The sequence below is a fragment of the Micromesistius poutassou genome (genome assembly GCF_964030765.1).
Source record: "Micromesistius poutassou genome assembly, chromosome: 21".
NCBI lineage: Eukaryota > Metazoa > Chordata > Actinopteri > Gadiformes > Gadidae > Micromesistius > Micromesistius poutassou.
The window spans coordinates 1,809,140-1,825,013 of NC_140291.1; the positions used below are offsets into that span (position 1 = coordinate 1,809,140).

Genomic DNA, 15,874 nt, shown 5'->3' on the forward strand with positions numbered 1-15,874 from the left:
GAAGAAAATCCGTGAATATCAATAAATCTGAATGAAAATTGGAAGTCAGTCATTCAATAACAGGAGAATGGCCAATGTTTTGTTTTCTATACAAGTCCCTGACCTCAATCCGGACCGACCAATCACAGGAAAGTAGGTTACGCTCGCACACGCGCAGAAGCGGCGGAGTAATTGTTGATATTCTGCTGTGTAGTATTGATCTTTAGACGGTGGCTTTTTTTAAGCATATACATCCCCGTTTAAGGGCTATCATTTGCGCAAGTTAGCACAGGAGAGGAGCATGTCCACATGAAGGGCTGATGGAGGACGCCAGGGACATGGTATAGTGCCTTTAACACTGTGTTCTGCTTCATATGTCGCTATGTTAGTGGAGTGAGGCCGTGTGGTTTCTCTTTGTTATGTTTCTAGCAGCTAGCCCCCTTGAGCTAAACCTATGCTGGTGCCATTCGGAAACGACACGCAAACTCGCTCGTTCCCTTGGCCGCCTCGCGTTGATCGGCGTCCAAGACGTGTTGTTTAGGACGTGTCTTCTGCGGAAAAAAACGTGTTGTGGTGGGGTCCTGTAGACCAACCAGGAGACGGGTTTCCGCTAGCTTGTGCTAGCCCCTGTGCTAGCACTAAGGAGATAAGGCCGCCAGGTTTCACGTAAACATTTCCGTGTTGTGGGAGTCGAATGTGTCTCTAAACGAGTGATGCAATGTCCGCAGCACTCGATTATCTGTTCAGACCATTTAAAAAATAATAATATATTGTGTGTTGTTTTGTGGCTTTGCAAATCGGATAACGTTAACGCGTCAGGCAACAAAGACGTTGTTGTTCTTCCTGATTCCTCAGACGAGGAAATTGTAAAAAAGTATTGTAGCAACGATTGACCGCAATGATTGTACGGTTGTCTGATATCGCACTACGACTAAGACTACGCGGTAACATGTGTCATGTTAATATATCCGTAACTGAAAGTCCAATTAAGAACGGTTTTATCCTAAGTGGCTGACTTATTAAGCAGCAGGTAGGGTTAGAGGTAGTCTATTTGCATGTTTACTATGTGCAAACTCTTAACCCTTACTACTAGACTCGACTCCTTTCATTAAAACAAAAAGGGCATATTTGTGATTTATGTCTGTGTGCTTGCATGTTTTCTGCACATTTTAAGGCTGAGCGAACCCCACGTTCCGAACGAAAGAGGAGGGACTCGTTTGGGATGTTCGATGGGTATGACAGCTGTAGTGAGGAGTCGACCAGCAGTTCCAGCTCTGACGATAGTGAGGATGAGGTGGTTCCCGCAACCCTGCCCATCATCAAGAACAATGGACAGGTTTACACTTATCCCGATGGCAAGGCGGGAATGGGTGAGTAAAACGCATGTTCATTGACCAAATTGACCAAAAATATTCAAACAATATTGAGAATTCCTCACAATCGCCAATATTTATGAGTCCAACAAATGTCTTGTGTGGTCTATATTCAACAGCCACCTGCGAGATGTGTGGGATGGTGGGCGTGCGGGATGCATTCTATTCCAAGACCAAACGTTTCTGCAGTGTATCCTGCTCCAGAAGCTATTCTTCCAATTCCAAAAAAGCTAGCATCTTGGCTAGACTTCAGGTACTTTCCTCGGATTTACTCAGTGGTGTGACTTTGACTTTAAATCCATGGAACTAGTTAGAAGTGATACACGCTGTCTGTTTAACTGTCCACCTGCTGGTTGTTTTTAAAGGGTAAACCACCGACGAAAAAAGCAAAGGTGTTACAGAAACAGCCTCTCATGGCAAAGCTGGCAGCTTACGCACAGTACCAAGCCAGTCAGCAGAACCAGGCCAAACTGAAAGCTGGTAAGCCATACACAAGACAATTTAAAAACGTGTCTGTGGAATTAGTTGGCCAATGCAAAAAACACTCGCCTCAACCTTCAAACATTTGCCCCCCCCCCCCCCCAGCTGTGGTCCCGGTCGAAAGCTTTGACTGGGGTCGATACATCGTCAACAATGGCACGGCAGGAGCCCCCGTTGGTTGTTTCAAGCATGTGAGTACATCCGATACTCAATATACTCCCAATATTAAGAGTGTTAACCGTGTTCTTGTGTTAATCATTTATTTGTATTTGTCTGTGGCTGGTAGGCCCCCATGGGAACATGCTGGGGGGACATAGCGGAGGGTGTGAGGGTGGAGGTGCTCAACTCGGACACCACCCTCTCGACCAAAGTCTACTGGATCGCAGGGATCATTAAACTAGCAGGTTAGCCTTGGGCTTAATTTGGAACGGTGGCTGTTCTTTAATTAATGTGGGAATGCAATGTCTTGCCTCAGACAACATGAACATTGTCGATTTCATCTTAACATTTCAACAGCAGTTAACACTTAATAGACTCAATGGTAGTCTTTTGAAATAGGAACCCTCACAAATAAATTTGGTCTCTATTTCATATATTACGGTACAGTGTTATATTCCTAATGTATTTGCAGGGTTCAAGGCGCTCCTGCGCTATGAGGGCTTTGACAACGACACCAGTAAAGACTTCTGGTGTAACCTGGGCATCCCAGAGATCCACCCTGTGGGCTGGTGTGCATCCAGCAACAAGCCCCTCGTACCTCCAAAAAGTCAGTTCCTTCTTTTTATATATATATATATACATATACACGTTTGTGTTCTTATGTTTTTGTTTTGTTTCTGCGTGTCCTTGGATCGCTAATGAACCAATTTCCGATCTCCTTCTCAGCCATACAGCTCAAATACTCCAACTGGAAGGCCTTTCTTGTCAAGCGCCTCACCGGTGCCAAAACACTGCCAGCGGACTTCGCAACCAAGGTGAGGAATAATCTTGGTCTCAAGTTATCTCTTTCTTTCTTTCTTTCTTTCTTTCTTTCTTTCTTTCTTTCTTTCTTTCTTTCTTTCTTTCTTTCTTTCTTTTTCTCTTTCTCTCTTTTGGATTTGTCATTTTGTATTTATTTTACTCTATTTTCTACGTATGCATAGGGACAATGGATTTCAACACTCTCTAGTTTATGGCCAGTGGGCTCATTATCGCTGTTTTTATTTTCCCGCTCCAGGTGCACGACAGCTTGCAGTTCCCCTTTAAGAAGCTGATGCGCGTGGAGGTGGTGGACAAGAACCACCTGAGCAGGACGCGGGTGGCCCTGGTGGAGCAGGTGATCGGCGGGCGCCTGCGGCTGGTGTACGAGGACAGCCAGGACGGCTCGGACGACTTCTGGTGCCACATGTACAGCCCGCTCATCCACAACATCGGCTGGTCGCGCAGCATCGGCCACCGGTTCAAGCGCTCCGGTGAGTCTGTCGCACTCGTTAGTCACGGGCGTTCGTTTATTTTAAAAATGATACTTTTTTTTGGACTAAGTGTTCCTGTTTAGGACACACACAATGCGACAAGTCGGGACTGATAAGCGCTCCAAAATATATCTCTATGATAGAATTAATATAGAAAATGTTTTGCTATGTGAATGTCAGAAGAGGGTTTGTTAGTAAACCAAAGTATTAAACGATATTTACAATTTCCACATTAAAATATCTAAACCTAGGATATATATATATATATATATATATTGTTTTTGTACTTTTGGGAAAATACACAAAAAACAGTAGTCCAGTAGAGATCTAATTCATTGATATGTTTTAAATATTGATCTGTTACTACACGATGATTGCCTAAGTCACATCAGACAGATTTTCGATGCAATTGTTGTTGAGACAACAACTCCACACTACTTACTGACGTCATCAAATTACGTATTTTGTTACTGTTTTGATTGGGGGACCGCTAGCTGCAAAAGTGACATAAATGTCATTGTAATGTAGCTGTAGATTTCAAGCTGTAGATTTCAATGTGTTGTCCATGCTGCAGCCTGATTGCATCAGGCTGCAGCATGGACAACACATTGAAATCTGAGATAAGGTTGGCGTTGGGGTTAGAACTGTAGTGTAACTGTTACTACTGTATGGTTACGGTTAGTCATGTAGCATTATGGTGACTACAGTATGGATGATAATAACTGTAGGGCTTGTTTTAGTGTTGTAGGGTTTGGGCTAGGTACTGTAGGGTTATTATTCTAGTGCAAGCATTCTAGTGCAAGTCATTACTGTAGTTATTGTTAGTACTGTAGTAAACATGGTGTGATTTGATGAAATTTATATATATAATTTATATTATATTTATTTTCATATTTTCAGATGTAACAAAGAAGATGGAGGGTCAAATGGATGCTCCATCACCACTATTCCAGAAGGTGCGGTTATTTAATATGATTTTATGATATAGTATGATAATAGGGTAGAGTTTTTTTCCTTACTGTGTGTGTGTGTGTGTGTGTGTGTGTGTGTGTGTGTGTGTGTGTGTGTGTGTGTGTGTGTGTGTGTCAGGTGAGAGATGTGGACCAGACTGGGGAGTGGTTTCGAGATGGCATGAAGCTGGAGGCCATCGACCCACTAAACCTCTCTGCTATATGTGTGGCTACTGTAAGAAAGGTGAGTCTACCTCTCTGTATGCTTAGGTACCGTAAGACAGGTGACTAACCTTTTACACTATCTACTACTACTATCTACTAATCACAACAGCACTGACAGAAATCCTTGCCCGTGTGCTGCTCTAACGGACTATAGACGTCTAGAGATGTAGAAGATTATGGAGGTACTGCTGCTGTTATCAACGGCTTGGAGACTTTTGTCCAAGGTGCACACTACTAGTGTACTTTTATTATTCTCTTGGTTAATTAGTAGTTGGATTTAGTAGTGTGGTTCAATACTAACCCTCCACCACACAATTGAAACGTACTGTGACTGTACTCTTTGTTTGTAGGTGTTAGCAGACAGCTACCTCATGATGCAGTTCATTACATGTGTTAGCAGACAGCTACCTCATGATGCAGTTCATTACATGTGTTAGCAGACAGCTACCTTATGATACAGTTCATTACATGTGTTAGCAGACAGCTACCTCATGATGCAGTTCATTACATGTGTTAGCAGACAGCTACCTCATGATGCAGTTCATTACATGTGTTAGCAGACAGCTACCTCATGATGCAGTTCATTACATGTGTTAGCAGACAGCTACCTCATGATGCAGTTCATTACATGTGTTAGCCGATGACTACCTCATGATACAGTTCATTTCATGCGTTCCTAGGTGTTGGCAGACGGCTACCTCATGATTGGAATCGATGGCTCGGAGGCCGTGGACGGCTCAGACTGGTTCTGCTACCACTCCACCTCCCCTTCCATCTTCCCTGCCGGCTTCTGTGAAATCAACAGCATTGAACTCACACCCCCAAGAGGTAGGAACACACTTCAGCAGTTGCTGTGGCTTTCTATGACTCAACAGATTCATCGATGCATAGCCACAGACTTGCCTTAACGGGTGACCGACACTAAGCATTTGATACTACGGTCTGATTGTGCTTTATTGTGGTAATGCATTTGTTTTGGTAATGCATTGTAATGGTAAACCTATTGCTATGTTTAGTGCTCTGCTGTCCCTGCTTGGTTGCTCTTTAAAGATGGACACGTAGCGTTGACCGATAAGACATGACGTCTGTCTCTCTCACTGCGTGTAGCTAAGCTCTCACCTCTTTGTTTGTTGGCCCGTGTTTCTAATGCCATAGTCTTACCTGACTGACCTGTTCCCCAGGGTGCACTAAACTACCATATAAATGGTTTGACTACCTCAGAGAAACGGGTTCAATAGCTGCTCCTGTCAAGCTCTTTAACAAGGTAGGCCATGTTACCGCTCTGTCCAGCTGTTTTGATGTTCACCTCCGATCACAAAAGTTGTGCGTTGAATTGTTCATTCATGTCGGCATGCTGTTAAAGCTACCTTTGTTGTTTTGTGCTGGCTTACCTCTGCAAGCCTAAATTGATCATTGGTTTCAGCCGCACAAAAAGACGTCAGACAACATAACCCATGAATCGTCTCCATGTCCATGGACCCCGCCCCCCCCCACCCGTCTCTCTCTCCCCTCCCCGCAGGACGTCCCGAATCACGGCTTCCGGCAGGGCATGAAGCTGGAGGCGGTGGACCTGATGGAGCCGCGGCTGGTGTGCGTCGGCACGGTGACGCGGATCGTCCACCGCCTGCTGCGCATCCACTTTGACGGCTGGGAGGACGAGTACGACCAGTGGGTGGACTGCGAGTCCCCGGACCTCTACCCCGTGGGCTGGTGTCAGCTGACCGGGTACCAGCTGCAGCCGCCCGCCGCGCAGAGTGAGTCTCTGTCCACGCCACCTAGGGGTGTTGTTGTTGTTGTTGTTGTTGTAGTATCATTATAAACAGTATTATTAGTATTTGTAGTGTTGGCCACACAGCAAACGGATGATACTGGATCTATATGGCTGAAGGACTTCTATGCCCTTTTTAACCAGTTTTTAACCAGGTCTTCCTTGCCATTTATTTCAAACTTGAAACAAGACATGTGTTGTTTACTGCCTGCCAGGCGCCCGGGAGATGCCCTCTAGCGTACCCAAGCAAAAGAAGAAGGCAACGCAGTACAAAGGACAAAAGAAAAGTGAGACCTCCCTCCATCGTTGTCTCATCTGAGCCATCCCTGTGTCTCCATGTCTTCCTCTTTGTTTCTACAGTTTCTAAAGCCTTATTCATGCTCATGTTCTAGTAATTCACACCGCTGGTATGCTCATATTTGGTATCCGCAGGGGAGAAAGGGTTATTTTGTGGTATCAGTAGGTGTGTATTGGAGGTACCCCAATCATAAAAGTGACTTTGTGCTAGGGGGGTGAGGGTTATGTTAGGTTAGGGTCGGCACCATCTGCATGCTGTAGTTCAGTGTTTTTCCACAGCTTCCCGAGCTTTGCTGGCGTTTTACTAGTGATGCTGTAGAAGTCCTTAGGGAGACTCGGTAGTCTCCTTAGGGAGACTTGCGAGTCTCCTTAGGGAGACTTGCGAGTCTCCTTAGGGAGACTATTATTATTATTATTATTATTATTATTATTATTATAATCAGGGGTATAACAGAGTATAATTAGGGGTCACACACAATGAGGGGCTCCCTATTGTAATTTTATTATTAGTCCACGTCAAATCCACTTGATTTGACCACGTTAGATAACCGTAGCCTTCCTTGACTCATGTGAAGTCACAACATGACACGACCACACGTCCACCACTGTGAAGAATCAAAAAGGTCCCCCCCCCTTTACTCTCAACGAGTGGCCTAACCCGAGTCTCGCTTGGCGTTTCAGAGCGGAAGATCCCGGTCGGTCGACGGCCCTTCGGTCAAGCAGGCAGGAGGAGGAGCTTCTCCGGGGACGAAGAGCAGAGTCCGCCCCCCTACCCCGCCCCGGGACCCACCAGGCCGCGCCCTCGCACACACCTCCACCTCCAACAGACGCACAAATCAGGTAACCGCGCTTCATCCTATCAACCGGGCCCTCCCGACAGGCGCTGCATGGCTGCCCTCACGGGCACATCGGGTGGGTGGGGGGGGGGGGGGGGGGGGGGGGGGTAGGTTTAACGGCTGTGGCCTTGTCTTGGTACACACATCTGGGTGTTTTCGTTACATGTCCCGGCTGTTTCCCAGCCTTGCTTTCTCTTTAACTCCGGTTTTCCCCTCCCCTCCCCTTCCCTTCCACCAGCTGTCTGCTCCCCCTTCATGTAAACCAATAGAACTGCACACTCTGGCTGGTTGGAAGATTGTTTCATGACTCGCCTGAGGTGTTTTCTTTTGTGTTATCTACTGTTACCGTTCAACGTGAAAGAGCGGGGTGCTCGGGGGTACCCGGTATTCCCACGTTAAAGGTGTAATGTCTCTGTGACACCGGGTCTAATGTCACCGTAACACAGTGACATGTCCCCGTTATAGCCGGTGTCGTGACCCAGTGTTATTAAAGTCCCCGTTAAACCGCGGTTCATGTCCCCCTTTCGCCCCGCGTTATGTCCCAGTTTACACTCCAGGGTTATGTCCCTCGTCAAACCCAAAGAGTTCATTGTCCCCGCTACACTCCTGGTTCATGTCCCCCTCTACACTCCTGGTTCACGTCCCCCTCTACACTCCTGGTTCACGTCCCCCTCGACACTCCTGGTTCATGTCCCCGCTACACTCCTGGTTCACGTCCCCGCTACACTCCTGGTTCATGTCACTGTAACAGCGTGACAGTCATGTCCTCGTTACACTCATTACACACTCGTCATTTCCATTTGAGGTGTGCCCAGCTGTAGTCCACTCATCTCTGTCCCTGTTCTTTCTCTCTTTCTCTCTCTGTCTCTCCGGGCGTCCGTGAGCAGAGTCTCTGCTGCGGCTGAAGGAGGAGGCGACCGAGGTGGACGAGTTCACCTTCTCGCAGGGCGTGTCCGACCAGGAGAGCAACGGCTCGGCGGGCTACTACATCAAACAGGAGCCCTGAGAAGGTTCTGCCATGGGGCACCTGGGGGGGAGGGGGGGGGGGGGGCGAGCACACGACGACAATACAGCAGCGCCTTTTCAACCGTTTCTGTTACTGTCTGGGTTTCATTTAGATCTGGCCCTGGAGATCTTACTGGAGAGGAGGGGTCCAGAGATGGTGTCTCTGGCCCTTTTTGCAAACTTTGTAGCTGTGTCCACGCACGCACACGCACATATATATATTGTGGCCCCAGTCCATCCTTCAGGAACAGGAGGAGGGATCGGACACATCTTCTCTCTCTCTCCCCCATCCCCTCTACCTGCTCAAGGTTTTGGGGACGGATGAGTTCCAAAATATCTGCTCCTTTTTCCGGAAAGAAAAACTCATCGAAAATCCATAGCAAGAGACTGAGCTCTAGATGTGTTCCCCAGAGGGCGGGCGAGTGGGTGCTGCTGGTGTGTAGACGGCGATAGGGCAGGACTAGGAGCTGCTGCTGCTACTGCTGCTGCTGGTATAGATGGAGGTATTCTTGCAAGGTTCCATCAAAGCCACATCTGGCCTTAACACCTGGCTGCTGCCTACCACTCTGGGACCGGACGCGGAGGGGAGAACCGCACAGAGACCTGCAGAAACTGTGACTAAAAAACATTTATTGGCGGTGGGGGGGTTGGGTGTTATTAAATGGAAAAAAAAAAAAAAACACAAAAAAAATAACTTTCCTTCGCTGACTTTATTTGATGTTTTTTTTGTTTTGTTCCTCGAGAGCATTTTCACCAATCCAGAGAGAAGCGGGGAAAGAAAATGACCGAATTTTTGTATGTTTTTGTTCTTCCTGTAGTTTTGACCAGTTTTGCCAGGTGGACTTATACTTTTGTTTATAGTACTTGAAGTTTTGTTATTTTGGTAATATTCTGTCTTAAAATGATGATTACTTACTTTGCATAAATTTTGGTGGCTGGATGGGGTACTTAATGTGTGTTGTTCTATAAGAGTGAGTCTATTGATATTATAGTATGATAAACTATTGATAGAGAACTACAGTATATAAGATTTTAATTTGAACAGAGGACCGCTTTCAATAGCTAGATGGGGATGGACTCTAGCCACTCCCTACCACCATTATAGATGAGGTCTCTTGAATGAACATCAAGGTAACGTGGGAGGGTTGTCCTTCTGCCCTTGAAACAATTTACTTATATTGGACTACAGTCCTGGCATTTGTTGTTCCACTGATAACAGCCGTACACCTCCTCCCACAATGCATTTCAGGAAATTATCGAGCACCAGCACTCTTAGGATCCTCTGTTAGTTGGTTGTTTAGATGCAAGTGGATATATATTATCAGGGTTCTATTCATCAATTCATGCAGGAGGCCCAGATCCCCATGTCGTCTTTATACATAATTAGTTTGAAGTGTATTGGCAATGTCTAACTTAGTAATAACATTGAGTTAATTTGATGGCTTTGCCATGGTGCACATTAAAAACATGAAGACCTCCTTACATGCCCCTTGGAAGCCACCTCACTCAGACTTGTGGTTATTCTAAGCCAGGCCTTTATGAACAGAGTCCTTTTTGATTTATCCTCATCATAACCTAATTTGAATATTATTGCATATTTTTTCCAAACTCCATTGATGAGATCAACAATTGCGAGGGGCAAGCATGAGCTGAGCAGTAGCATGTGATGTAAACATCTGATTAGTGTGTAGGCCACCTCTTCATGCTTCCTTATTCCCAAATCAACCTACATGCTTCTTCAGGTATTGCTCTTGTCTTTTGGACTGGATGGTGTGCATAGAAGCAAACGAAATGGTGTCCGATTGTACTTCTGGCTTGTTATACCAGTCCAATCCGCCATGTGCAAATACACTACGCGGGCTGGCCAGACTTAACCTTCTGATGTCTTTCATTTGTTTTTGGACCATGATTATCGTCTTCAAGTGGCAGTGTGGCTGCTATTCAGTTTAGTTTCTTTCTCCGATAACTCTCACATGGTGAGGACACGAGGCAGGCATGTATGTATGTATGTATGTATGTATGTATGGAATGGATGTGCGTACAAGAAAATGCAGCAGATATTTTGCCTCAATCAAGTGGCTGACTCTGTCAACGTTATGTAAGAGTATATGCAAGGTGTTTTCTTTCCCATTGCTTGAGTTCTCATGTCAGAGCCATATGTATGCAAGTAGTCAGTTATTCAGATGAGCCACAGAATAACAGGTTTATGTTCAGTAATAAATGAATAAGCGATGCACTGCTATTACATATACCCCTAAAGGCAGCATTCACACAGTGAGTTCTAGAAGTGGCACAAGACAGAATATGTAGAAAGATATTTTTGCTTTATTATAAGAATGATAACATGGAGCAAAAAAAAAAGGACCATTTATTCCACCAGATTTTGTTTTCTTCATAGTTTCGAAAAATGGACACAAATCTGTATGTGACAATTTAGTTTATTGTTCTGAGTCGGATACTTGCAGCTATTTATCTACTACCTCCTGGTGAAATTTAGCACATATCCAAGAGTTTGTGTGTTCAGGCTACTGCTGTGGGATAGCATATGCAAAATGCAAAATCTATAACCTGAAATGTTTCTCTGGAAGACTAGACACCAAACATAAGAATTTTATCACAGCTTGCAGGATAGTCTTCTGATTAGATTAATATGCAATAAAGTTCCCGTATTCTATATTTTACCTAGACATCAAAGATCTAACCCTCTAATGTCACTACATTGAAATAGAAATGACATAAATATTCTAACCAGATATTGTATAGCCCTTTCTTTTATTTTTGGGGCTGTTGAATACCATAACCCATACCGAATACTCTCTCTCTCTCTGTGACAATACAACAACAACCCATGAGCTCATTTTTTACCAGTACGATTCCGGGTTTAAATCTCAGGAAAAGGAATTTTTTTCTGCATTGTATTTCCAACTGCATTGTTAAAAGCTTTGTGTGAGTCAAATAGAATGGGGTTGAAATGCCAGCTGGAGGTCTCTACCAAGTGTTTGTTTGGCTGATGTCCTGTTTTCATACCCTGCTTGCTTGTATCTCCTCTAATTGTTCTGTTCTGTGTTCAGCTAATTGTGTTGATTGTTGAGGTCGCCCCATTATTTATTGAGAAGTTCAATTTGATTGCTTGCAGTTTTATGTTCGATTTTTGTAATTGGCTTTGTCATTGGTATTTTGATTAGGGTATATTCAATGAGGTAATTTTTGGTTCCAAGTGGATAACAAAGGCAACTAAAATACAATGGTTCCAAGACCAAATGAGCAATAACATTGTAGTGTCACACAATCATAAGTGGAAGGGTGGGCTTTTGATTACTTTCATTTGAGAGTATATTTCCCATTTTGTAAGGAGGGAGGGGGAGTAGAATCAAGCATTAACTTTACCCACCCAGTTGCGTCATAACCCAGTGCAAATCCAAGACTGTTTAATGGGCTCGCGTTGCTGCTACGTTAAAAAATAACTCCCCCCCCCCCCCCCCCCACACAACTCGTGTTTTAATTAATGCAAAATGCGCCACCTCATACCTAAATTGAAATGGAACATTTCTCACTAGTCACCAAGGTAATTTGCTTGCAGGGCTCAATATGATGGCTGCAGATTACCAGATTGCATGATAACGGTGTGCTTATATATTTCCTCACTGTTGGCTGTTATTCCCTGTATTGGGAGGGGTTTGCGCAAGGGGACAGCTCCTAATCGATGTTCAGACTTGAGAATGGGTATTTTGTTTTCCTCTTGATACTAACACGGGTCTTTTATATGTGATAGCCCCAATTATATTCAACTATATCGTGGTGCTATATATTTGATACATTTATTGTATTACTGTTGTGAATTGAGAGGGTTAAGTTATGGTGAAATTTATTTTGGATACAAATGTTGAACTTAAATCTATTAAAAATTTAACACTGACCCTTTGAGGTACATATTAGATTGCAGTTTTAAAGTTTGTAAATCTTTTTGATAGTGTATGTTACCTTTTCATATGTTAAGTTGTGCTGTGATCAAGCTTTGAATTTGTAAATAAAGCCAAATGTTGGAATGGGCTGGTTGAGATGTCTTATTAACCACTGTTGGTTCTGAAGTATTGTCATGTGCTAATGTTTTACTTCAAATGCAGTGTTGCAAGGTCATGCCAAGTATAGTGTACGGTTAATGTCAACTAAATCCCTCTTATCTTCAGGACCCTTGAGTCACCCGCCGGAAACAAATCCCTTGTCCATCCTGAGATTATACCCATACTAAACCTTCTAAGAGAAGGCCTGATGCACTGAAAGAGTTTAGAGATCGGTGTCAGAAATCTGGGAGAAGATTGAGATCTTGTCAAGTTTTATTCAAAAACCAAAATCACCATTTTAACAGCAGAAACTCATGATACGGAATGGACCCTCGCAAGGAAGACAACTTGGGGAGAGGTGTTTGAAGACGGAATGGAACAAGGAAGCTGGAATGGAACTTCAGGACTTCAGGTCCACAAAGCAGACCCAAAACAGTACAGTAAGACAAGATGGGGGGGGGGGGGGGGGCAAAGACACTGGTCGTCCACCAGCATGTCCGGCGTCCGGGTTGGTGGTGGAGAAGAGGCGCAGGTGGATTTAGTCGTACAGCCAGCTCTGGGCGCAGCTGACGTAGCTGGACACCTCGTCGTCCTTGAACCACAGGCTGATCTCGTGCTTGGCGCTCTCCACGGAGTCGCTGCCGTGGATGATGTTCCTGAGCGGGTTGAAGAGAATAATTTAGCCCAAAGGGAAATGCAAGAAACACTTTTCTGATCACCACAAAGGCAGTAGAACTCCATTGGAGATCATGCATCTGTTGGCAGTATTGCGACCATGCAACTGGTATAGGCCCAGGTAAAGTAACTAGACGTTACATGACTTATAGGACCCGACTATAGGATCTGTTCCTTACTTTCCCACTTGGATGCAGTAGTCTCCCCTGATGGTGCCGGGTTTGGAGTCGGCCGGGTTGGTCTCGCCGAGCATCACTCGGCCGGTCTTCACAGCGTTCAGACCCTCCCACACCTATTATAGGAGACGGCATCCACCGTTAGGATATGTCTGTACGTGTCTGTGACACTGATGCATATTTAAAAATGTGCATGTAGGTTAATTACCATGGCGACCACAGGCCCAGAGCTCATGTATTTGACCAGGCTGGGGAAGAAGGGCCTCTCCTTCAGGTCGGCGTAGTGCTGCTGGAGAAGCTCCACTTTGGCCTGCAACACACACCGCCCAGAAGACGACCGTCAAGTACCGCACGGTAAACAGCAACTCAGACTTTCAGTCAAGCGCCAGTAGGTTTGATTAAAAAAATAAATAAAATAAAATGTGTAGGGTTGCGATCATTATCCTCCTCCCTCAGACAAGCAGCAAATGAAGACAAACGCATTCATTAAAGACAATGATCAATGAACCAAATATTGTAATATCTATTTAGCATTAGACCGAAAATGGTGCTATTAGTGATTGACAAATCTCGAACGATTATTCTATTTTTTGATTTATAGGTCCCGTCGGTCGACTAATCTTCGCTGCAGCTGTAATGGAGTGAGGTACATTAGTAATGCACATAAGTGCTTACTGCATGACCCATCAGGTTAGCAGAGACACCGGTTAGAGTGCTCGTGTAAGCAGGATAAGAACCGAAGCGCTTAGCAGCAGAGCAACAGTCAGGAATAGCAGGGGTCAACTAATCTCACCCACTGCGGCGACTAAGGTCGATACAGTCTCGCAACAGTTCAAACAAGTCAGTAAATAGACATTTCCTCAGCGGGTGTTTTGAGGAAGGTCCCGCGGACTTACCGTTGTCATCTTCATCGCCACCAGTTTGAAGCCCTTCTGCTCAAACCTCTTGATGATGTCTCCGACCAGTCCCCTCTGGACTCCGTCGGGCTTGACGGCGATGAAGGTGCGTTCGGTGTCACACATGGTTCTGGAAAGGATACGTGAAGGATTACAGACAAGTTGCAACTTTAAAAGAAAAACAGAAAGTACAAAACTGCACACAAAGTCACTCACAGCCCTTGGGCGCAATTCTCCGCTTTGGGGCCGGATGCCGAGGCCCCCGACCCCATCGGAGAGTATCTAGCATTGACTGAAAGCTACCTCGGTTGTTGTGGCAGGTGCAAGCGCGATCAACAAATCACTCAGCTCGCTTAAGCGTTCACGGCTGCAGTGACGAGCCGGATCTGTTTGGACACGACCCGTGGCCAACACAATTGCGAGTTTTTTGCGCATGGGCGCAGCATCGTTGGCGCATGCGGTGTGTAACGTATTGAGAAGTTGATGGCAGCTCGGGGTTTCTTTGACCAACCGCTGCCAAATCCAGCAGCGAATGTCCGTCTCATGGGGGACTCATCACTTTAGGGAGGGTGGCTGATAGGGGTACTCGATTCGACTTTTGGTATACATCTGGCTGCGGTCCTGCCGCCCCTTCCGCGTTTAATTGCAGCAAGGCCTTAAAAAGCGCATGGTCTTTTGTTCATGCCGGCTTCTTTCACGGCACTGGATTCCGCTCAGTGTCGCGTACTTCCTGCAGACCGTAGTGACTCAAATGGCATCCACTCCGCATCCAAAACCGTGCCAGGAGAACATTTAAACTCATTCAACGGCTTCAGTTACTCAAGTTTAAGGTCCGGTAGCGCAGAATGGAAACGCCCGCCCGCCGTTATGTCACGTTTAGCCCTGGCCACGCCATGAATCGCCACCATGCCGCAATCAAAGATCACCGCACCGAGATCGTGAAACACCAATCCCAATAAAAAAAAACACATTCGTCTGATGCAAATAAGACCCCTGAAATAAGCGTTTATTGCGTTACCTTGTGGATTGCGGTGTGGGGAGGAGACGTGTCCGCTGTGGCTGACGTGAGAAGAAGACCTGGTGACGCGTCACTCGGCCTTTTATAGCTGGAGGAGGGAGTAGGAACATAAAACATCATGTCGTGAACTTCTGCGCAAACCACGCTTTTATTATTGGATTATGCATGTTGAAACACTTTCTAAGCTTCTAAGATTCATGAGCAGATAAAGATTCACATATTTTCACATTTTTTAACAAAAATGGGCTGATCTCGGACTCAACTTTGATGTCTTATTTTGTTTTGATTTAAAAAAAAAAAATAGAAAAAGAAAAAAGACGCTAAACAAAGAAAATATTTCTTTGGACTACCGCCTCTTTTATGTATTAGGTATTTAGGTATTCTACGGGAAATCACTTTGTACTGTCATTTAGTGTTGAGACAGGAGATGAGACATTTATCTTATATTATATTTATCTTATCGCACTACAAGCCAAAGTGGTGCTCATTGCAGAGGAAAATGGGCGGACCTTGATCTAGTCCAGCTCTCTCTCTCTCTCTCTGGACCAATTCCAGTTGATTGCGTTTTATGCCAGCCATTAGCCAATCGACCCACTCAGTCATGGTTCGGTTAGATGGTTTAGGTGTTATTGTTAGGGTTACGGTAAGGTTTAGGGGTTAAGGTTAGAGTTGGGGTGTTATTGT

At 45.1% G+C, this 15,874-nt stretch overlaps 2 protein-coding genes across 2 annotated transcripts; one reads left to right on the forward strand and one right to left on the reverse strand.

Annotated features, from left to right (window-relative positions):
- The first annotated feature begins 190 nt into the window (after nt 1-190).
- mbtd1 (mbt domain containing 1) lies at nt 191-12,401 on the forward strand. Its single transcript, XM_084486036.1, has 17 exons — nt 191-320; nt 1,154-1,349; nt 1,472-1,605; nt 1,718-1,832; nt 1,938-2,023; nt 2,119-2,236; nt 2,464-2,598; nt 2,718-2,806; nt 3,049-3,283; nt 4,184-4,239; nt 4,373-4,477; nt 5,139-5,286; nt 5,640-5,722; nt 5,978-6,212; nt 6,442-6,513; nt 7,205-7,363; nt 8,247-12,401. The coding sequence occupies exons 1-17, from the start codon at nt 300-302 to the stop codon at nt 8,363-8,365; spliced, it is 2,106 nt and encodes a 701-aa protein (XP_084342162.1). The 5' UTR covers nt 191-299; the 3' UTR covers nt 8,366-12,401.
- A 279-nt stretch (nt 12,402-12,680) lies between these two features.
- On the reverse strand, nt 12,681-15,300 carry LOC311366568 (nucleoside diphosphate kinase B-like; the record flags this gene model as incomplete). The annotated part of the gene is made up of 5 exons (XM_084485353.1): nt 12,681-13,081; nt 13,280-13,392; nt 13,485-13,586; nt 14,173-14,302; nt 15,191-15,300. The coding sequence occupies 5 exons, from the start codon at nt 15,298-15,300 to the stop codon at nt 12,964-12,966; spliced, it is 573 nt and encodes a 190-aa protein (XP_084341479.1). The 3' UTR covers nt 12,681-12,963.
- Between the last annotated feature and the right edge of the window lie 574 nt (nt 15,301-15,874).

Excerpts from the sequence above, each read along its gene's own strand:
- mbtd1 (XM_084486036.1), top strand. The coding sequence starts at position 300 with ATGGAGGACGCCAGGGACATG. Across the intron at positions 2,807-3,048 it reads CAGCGGACTTCGCAACCAAG|GTGCACGACAGCTTGCAGTT; the intron begins GTGAGGAATAAT and ends TTCCCGCTCCAG. Across the intron at positions 4,240-4,372 it reads CATCACCACTATTCCAGAAG|GTGAGAGATGTGGACCAGAC; the intron begins GTGCGGTTATTT and ends TGTGTGTGTCAG.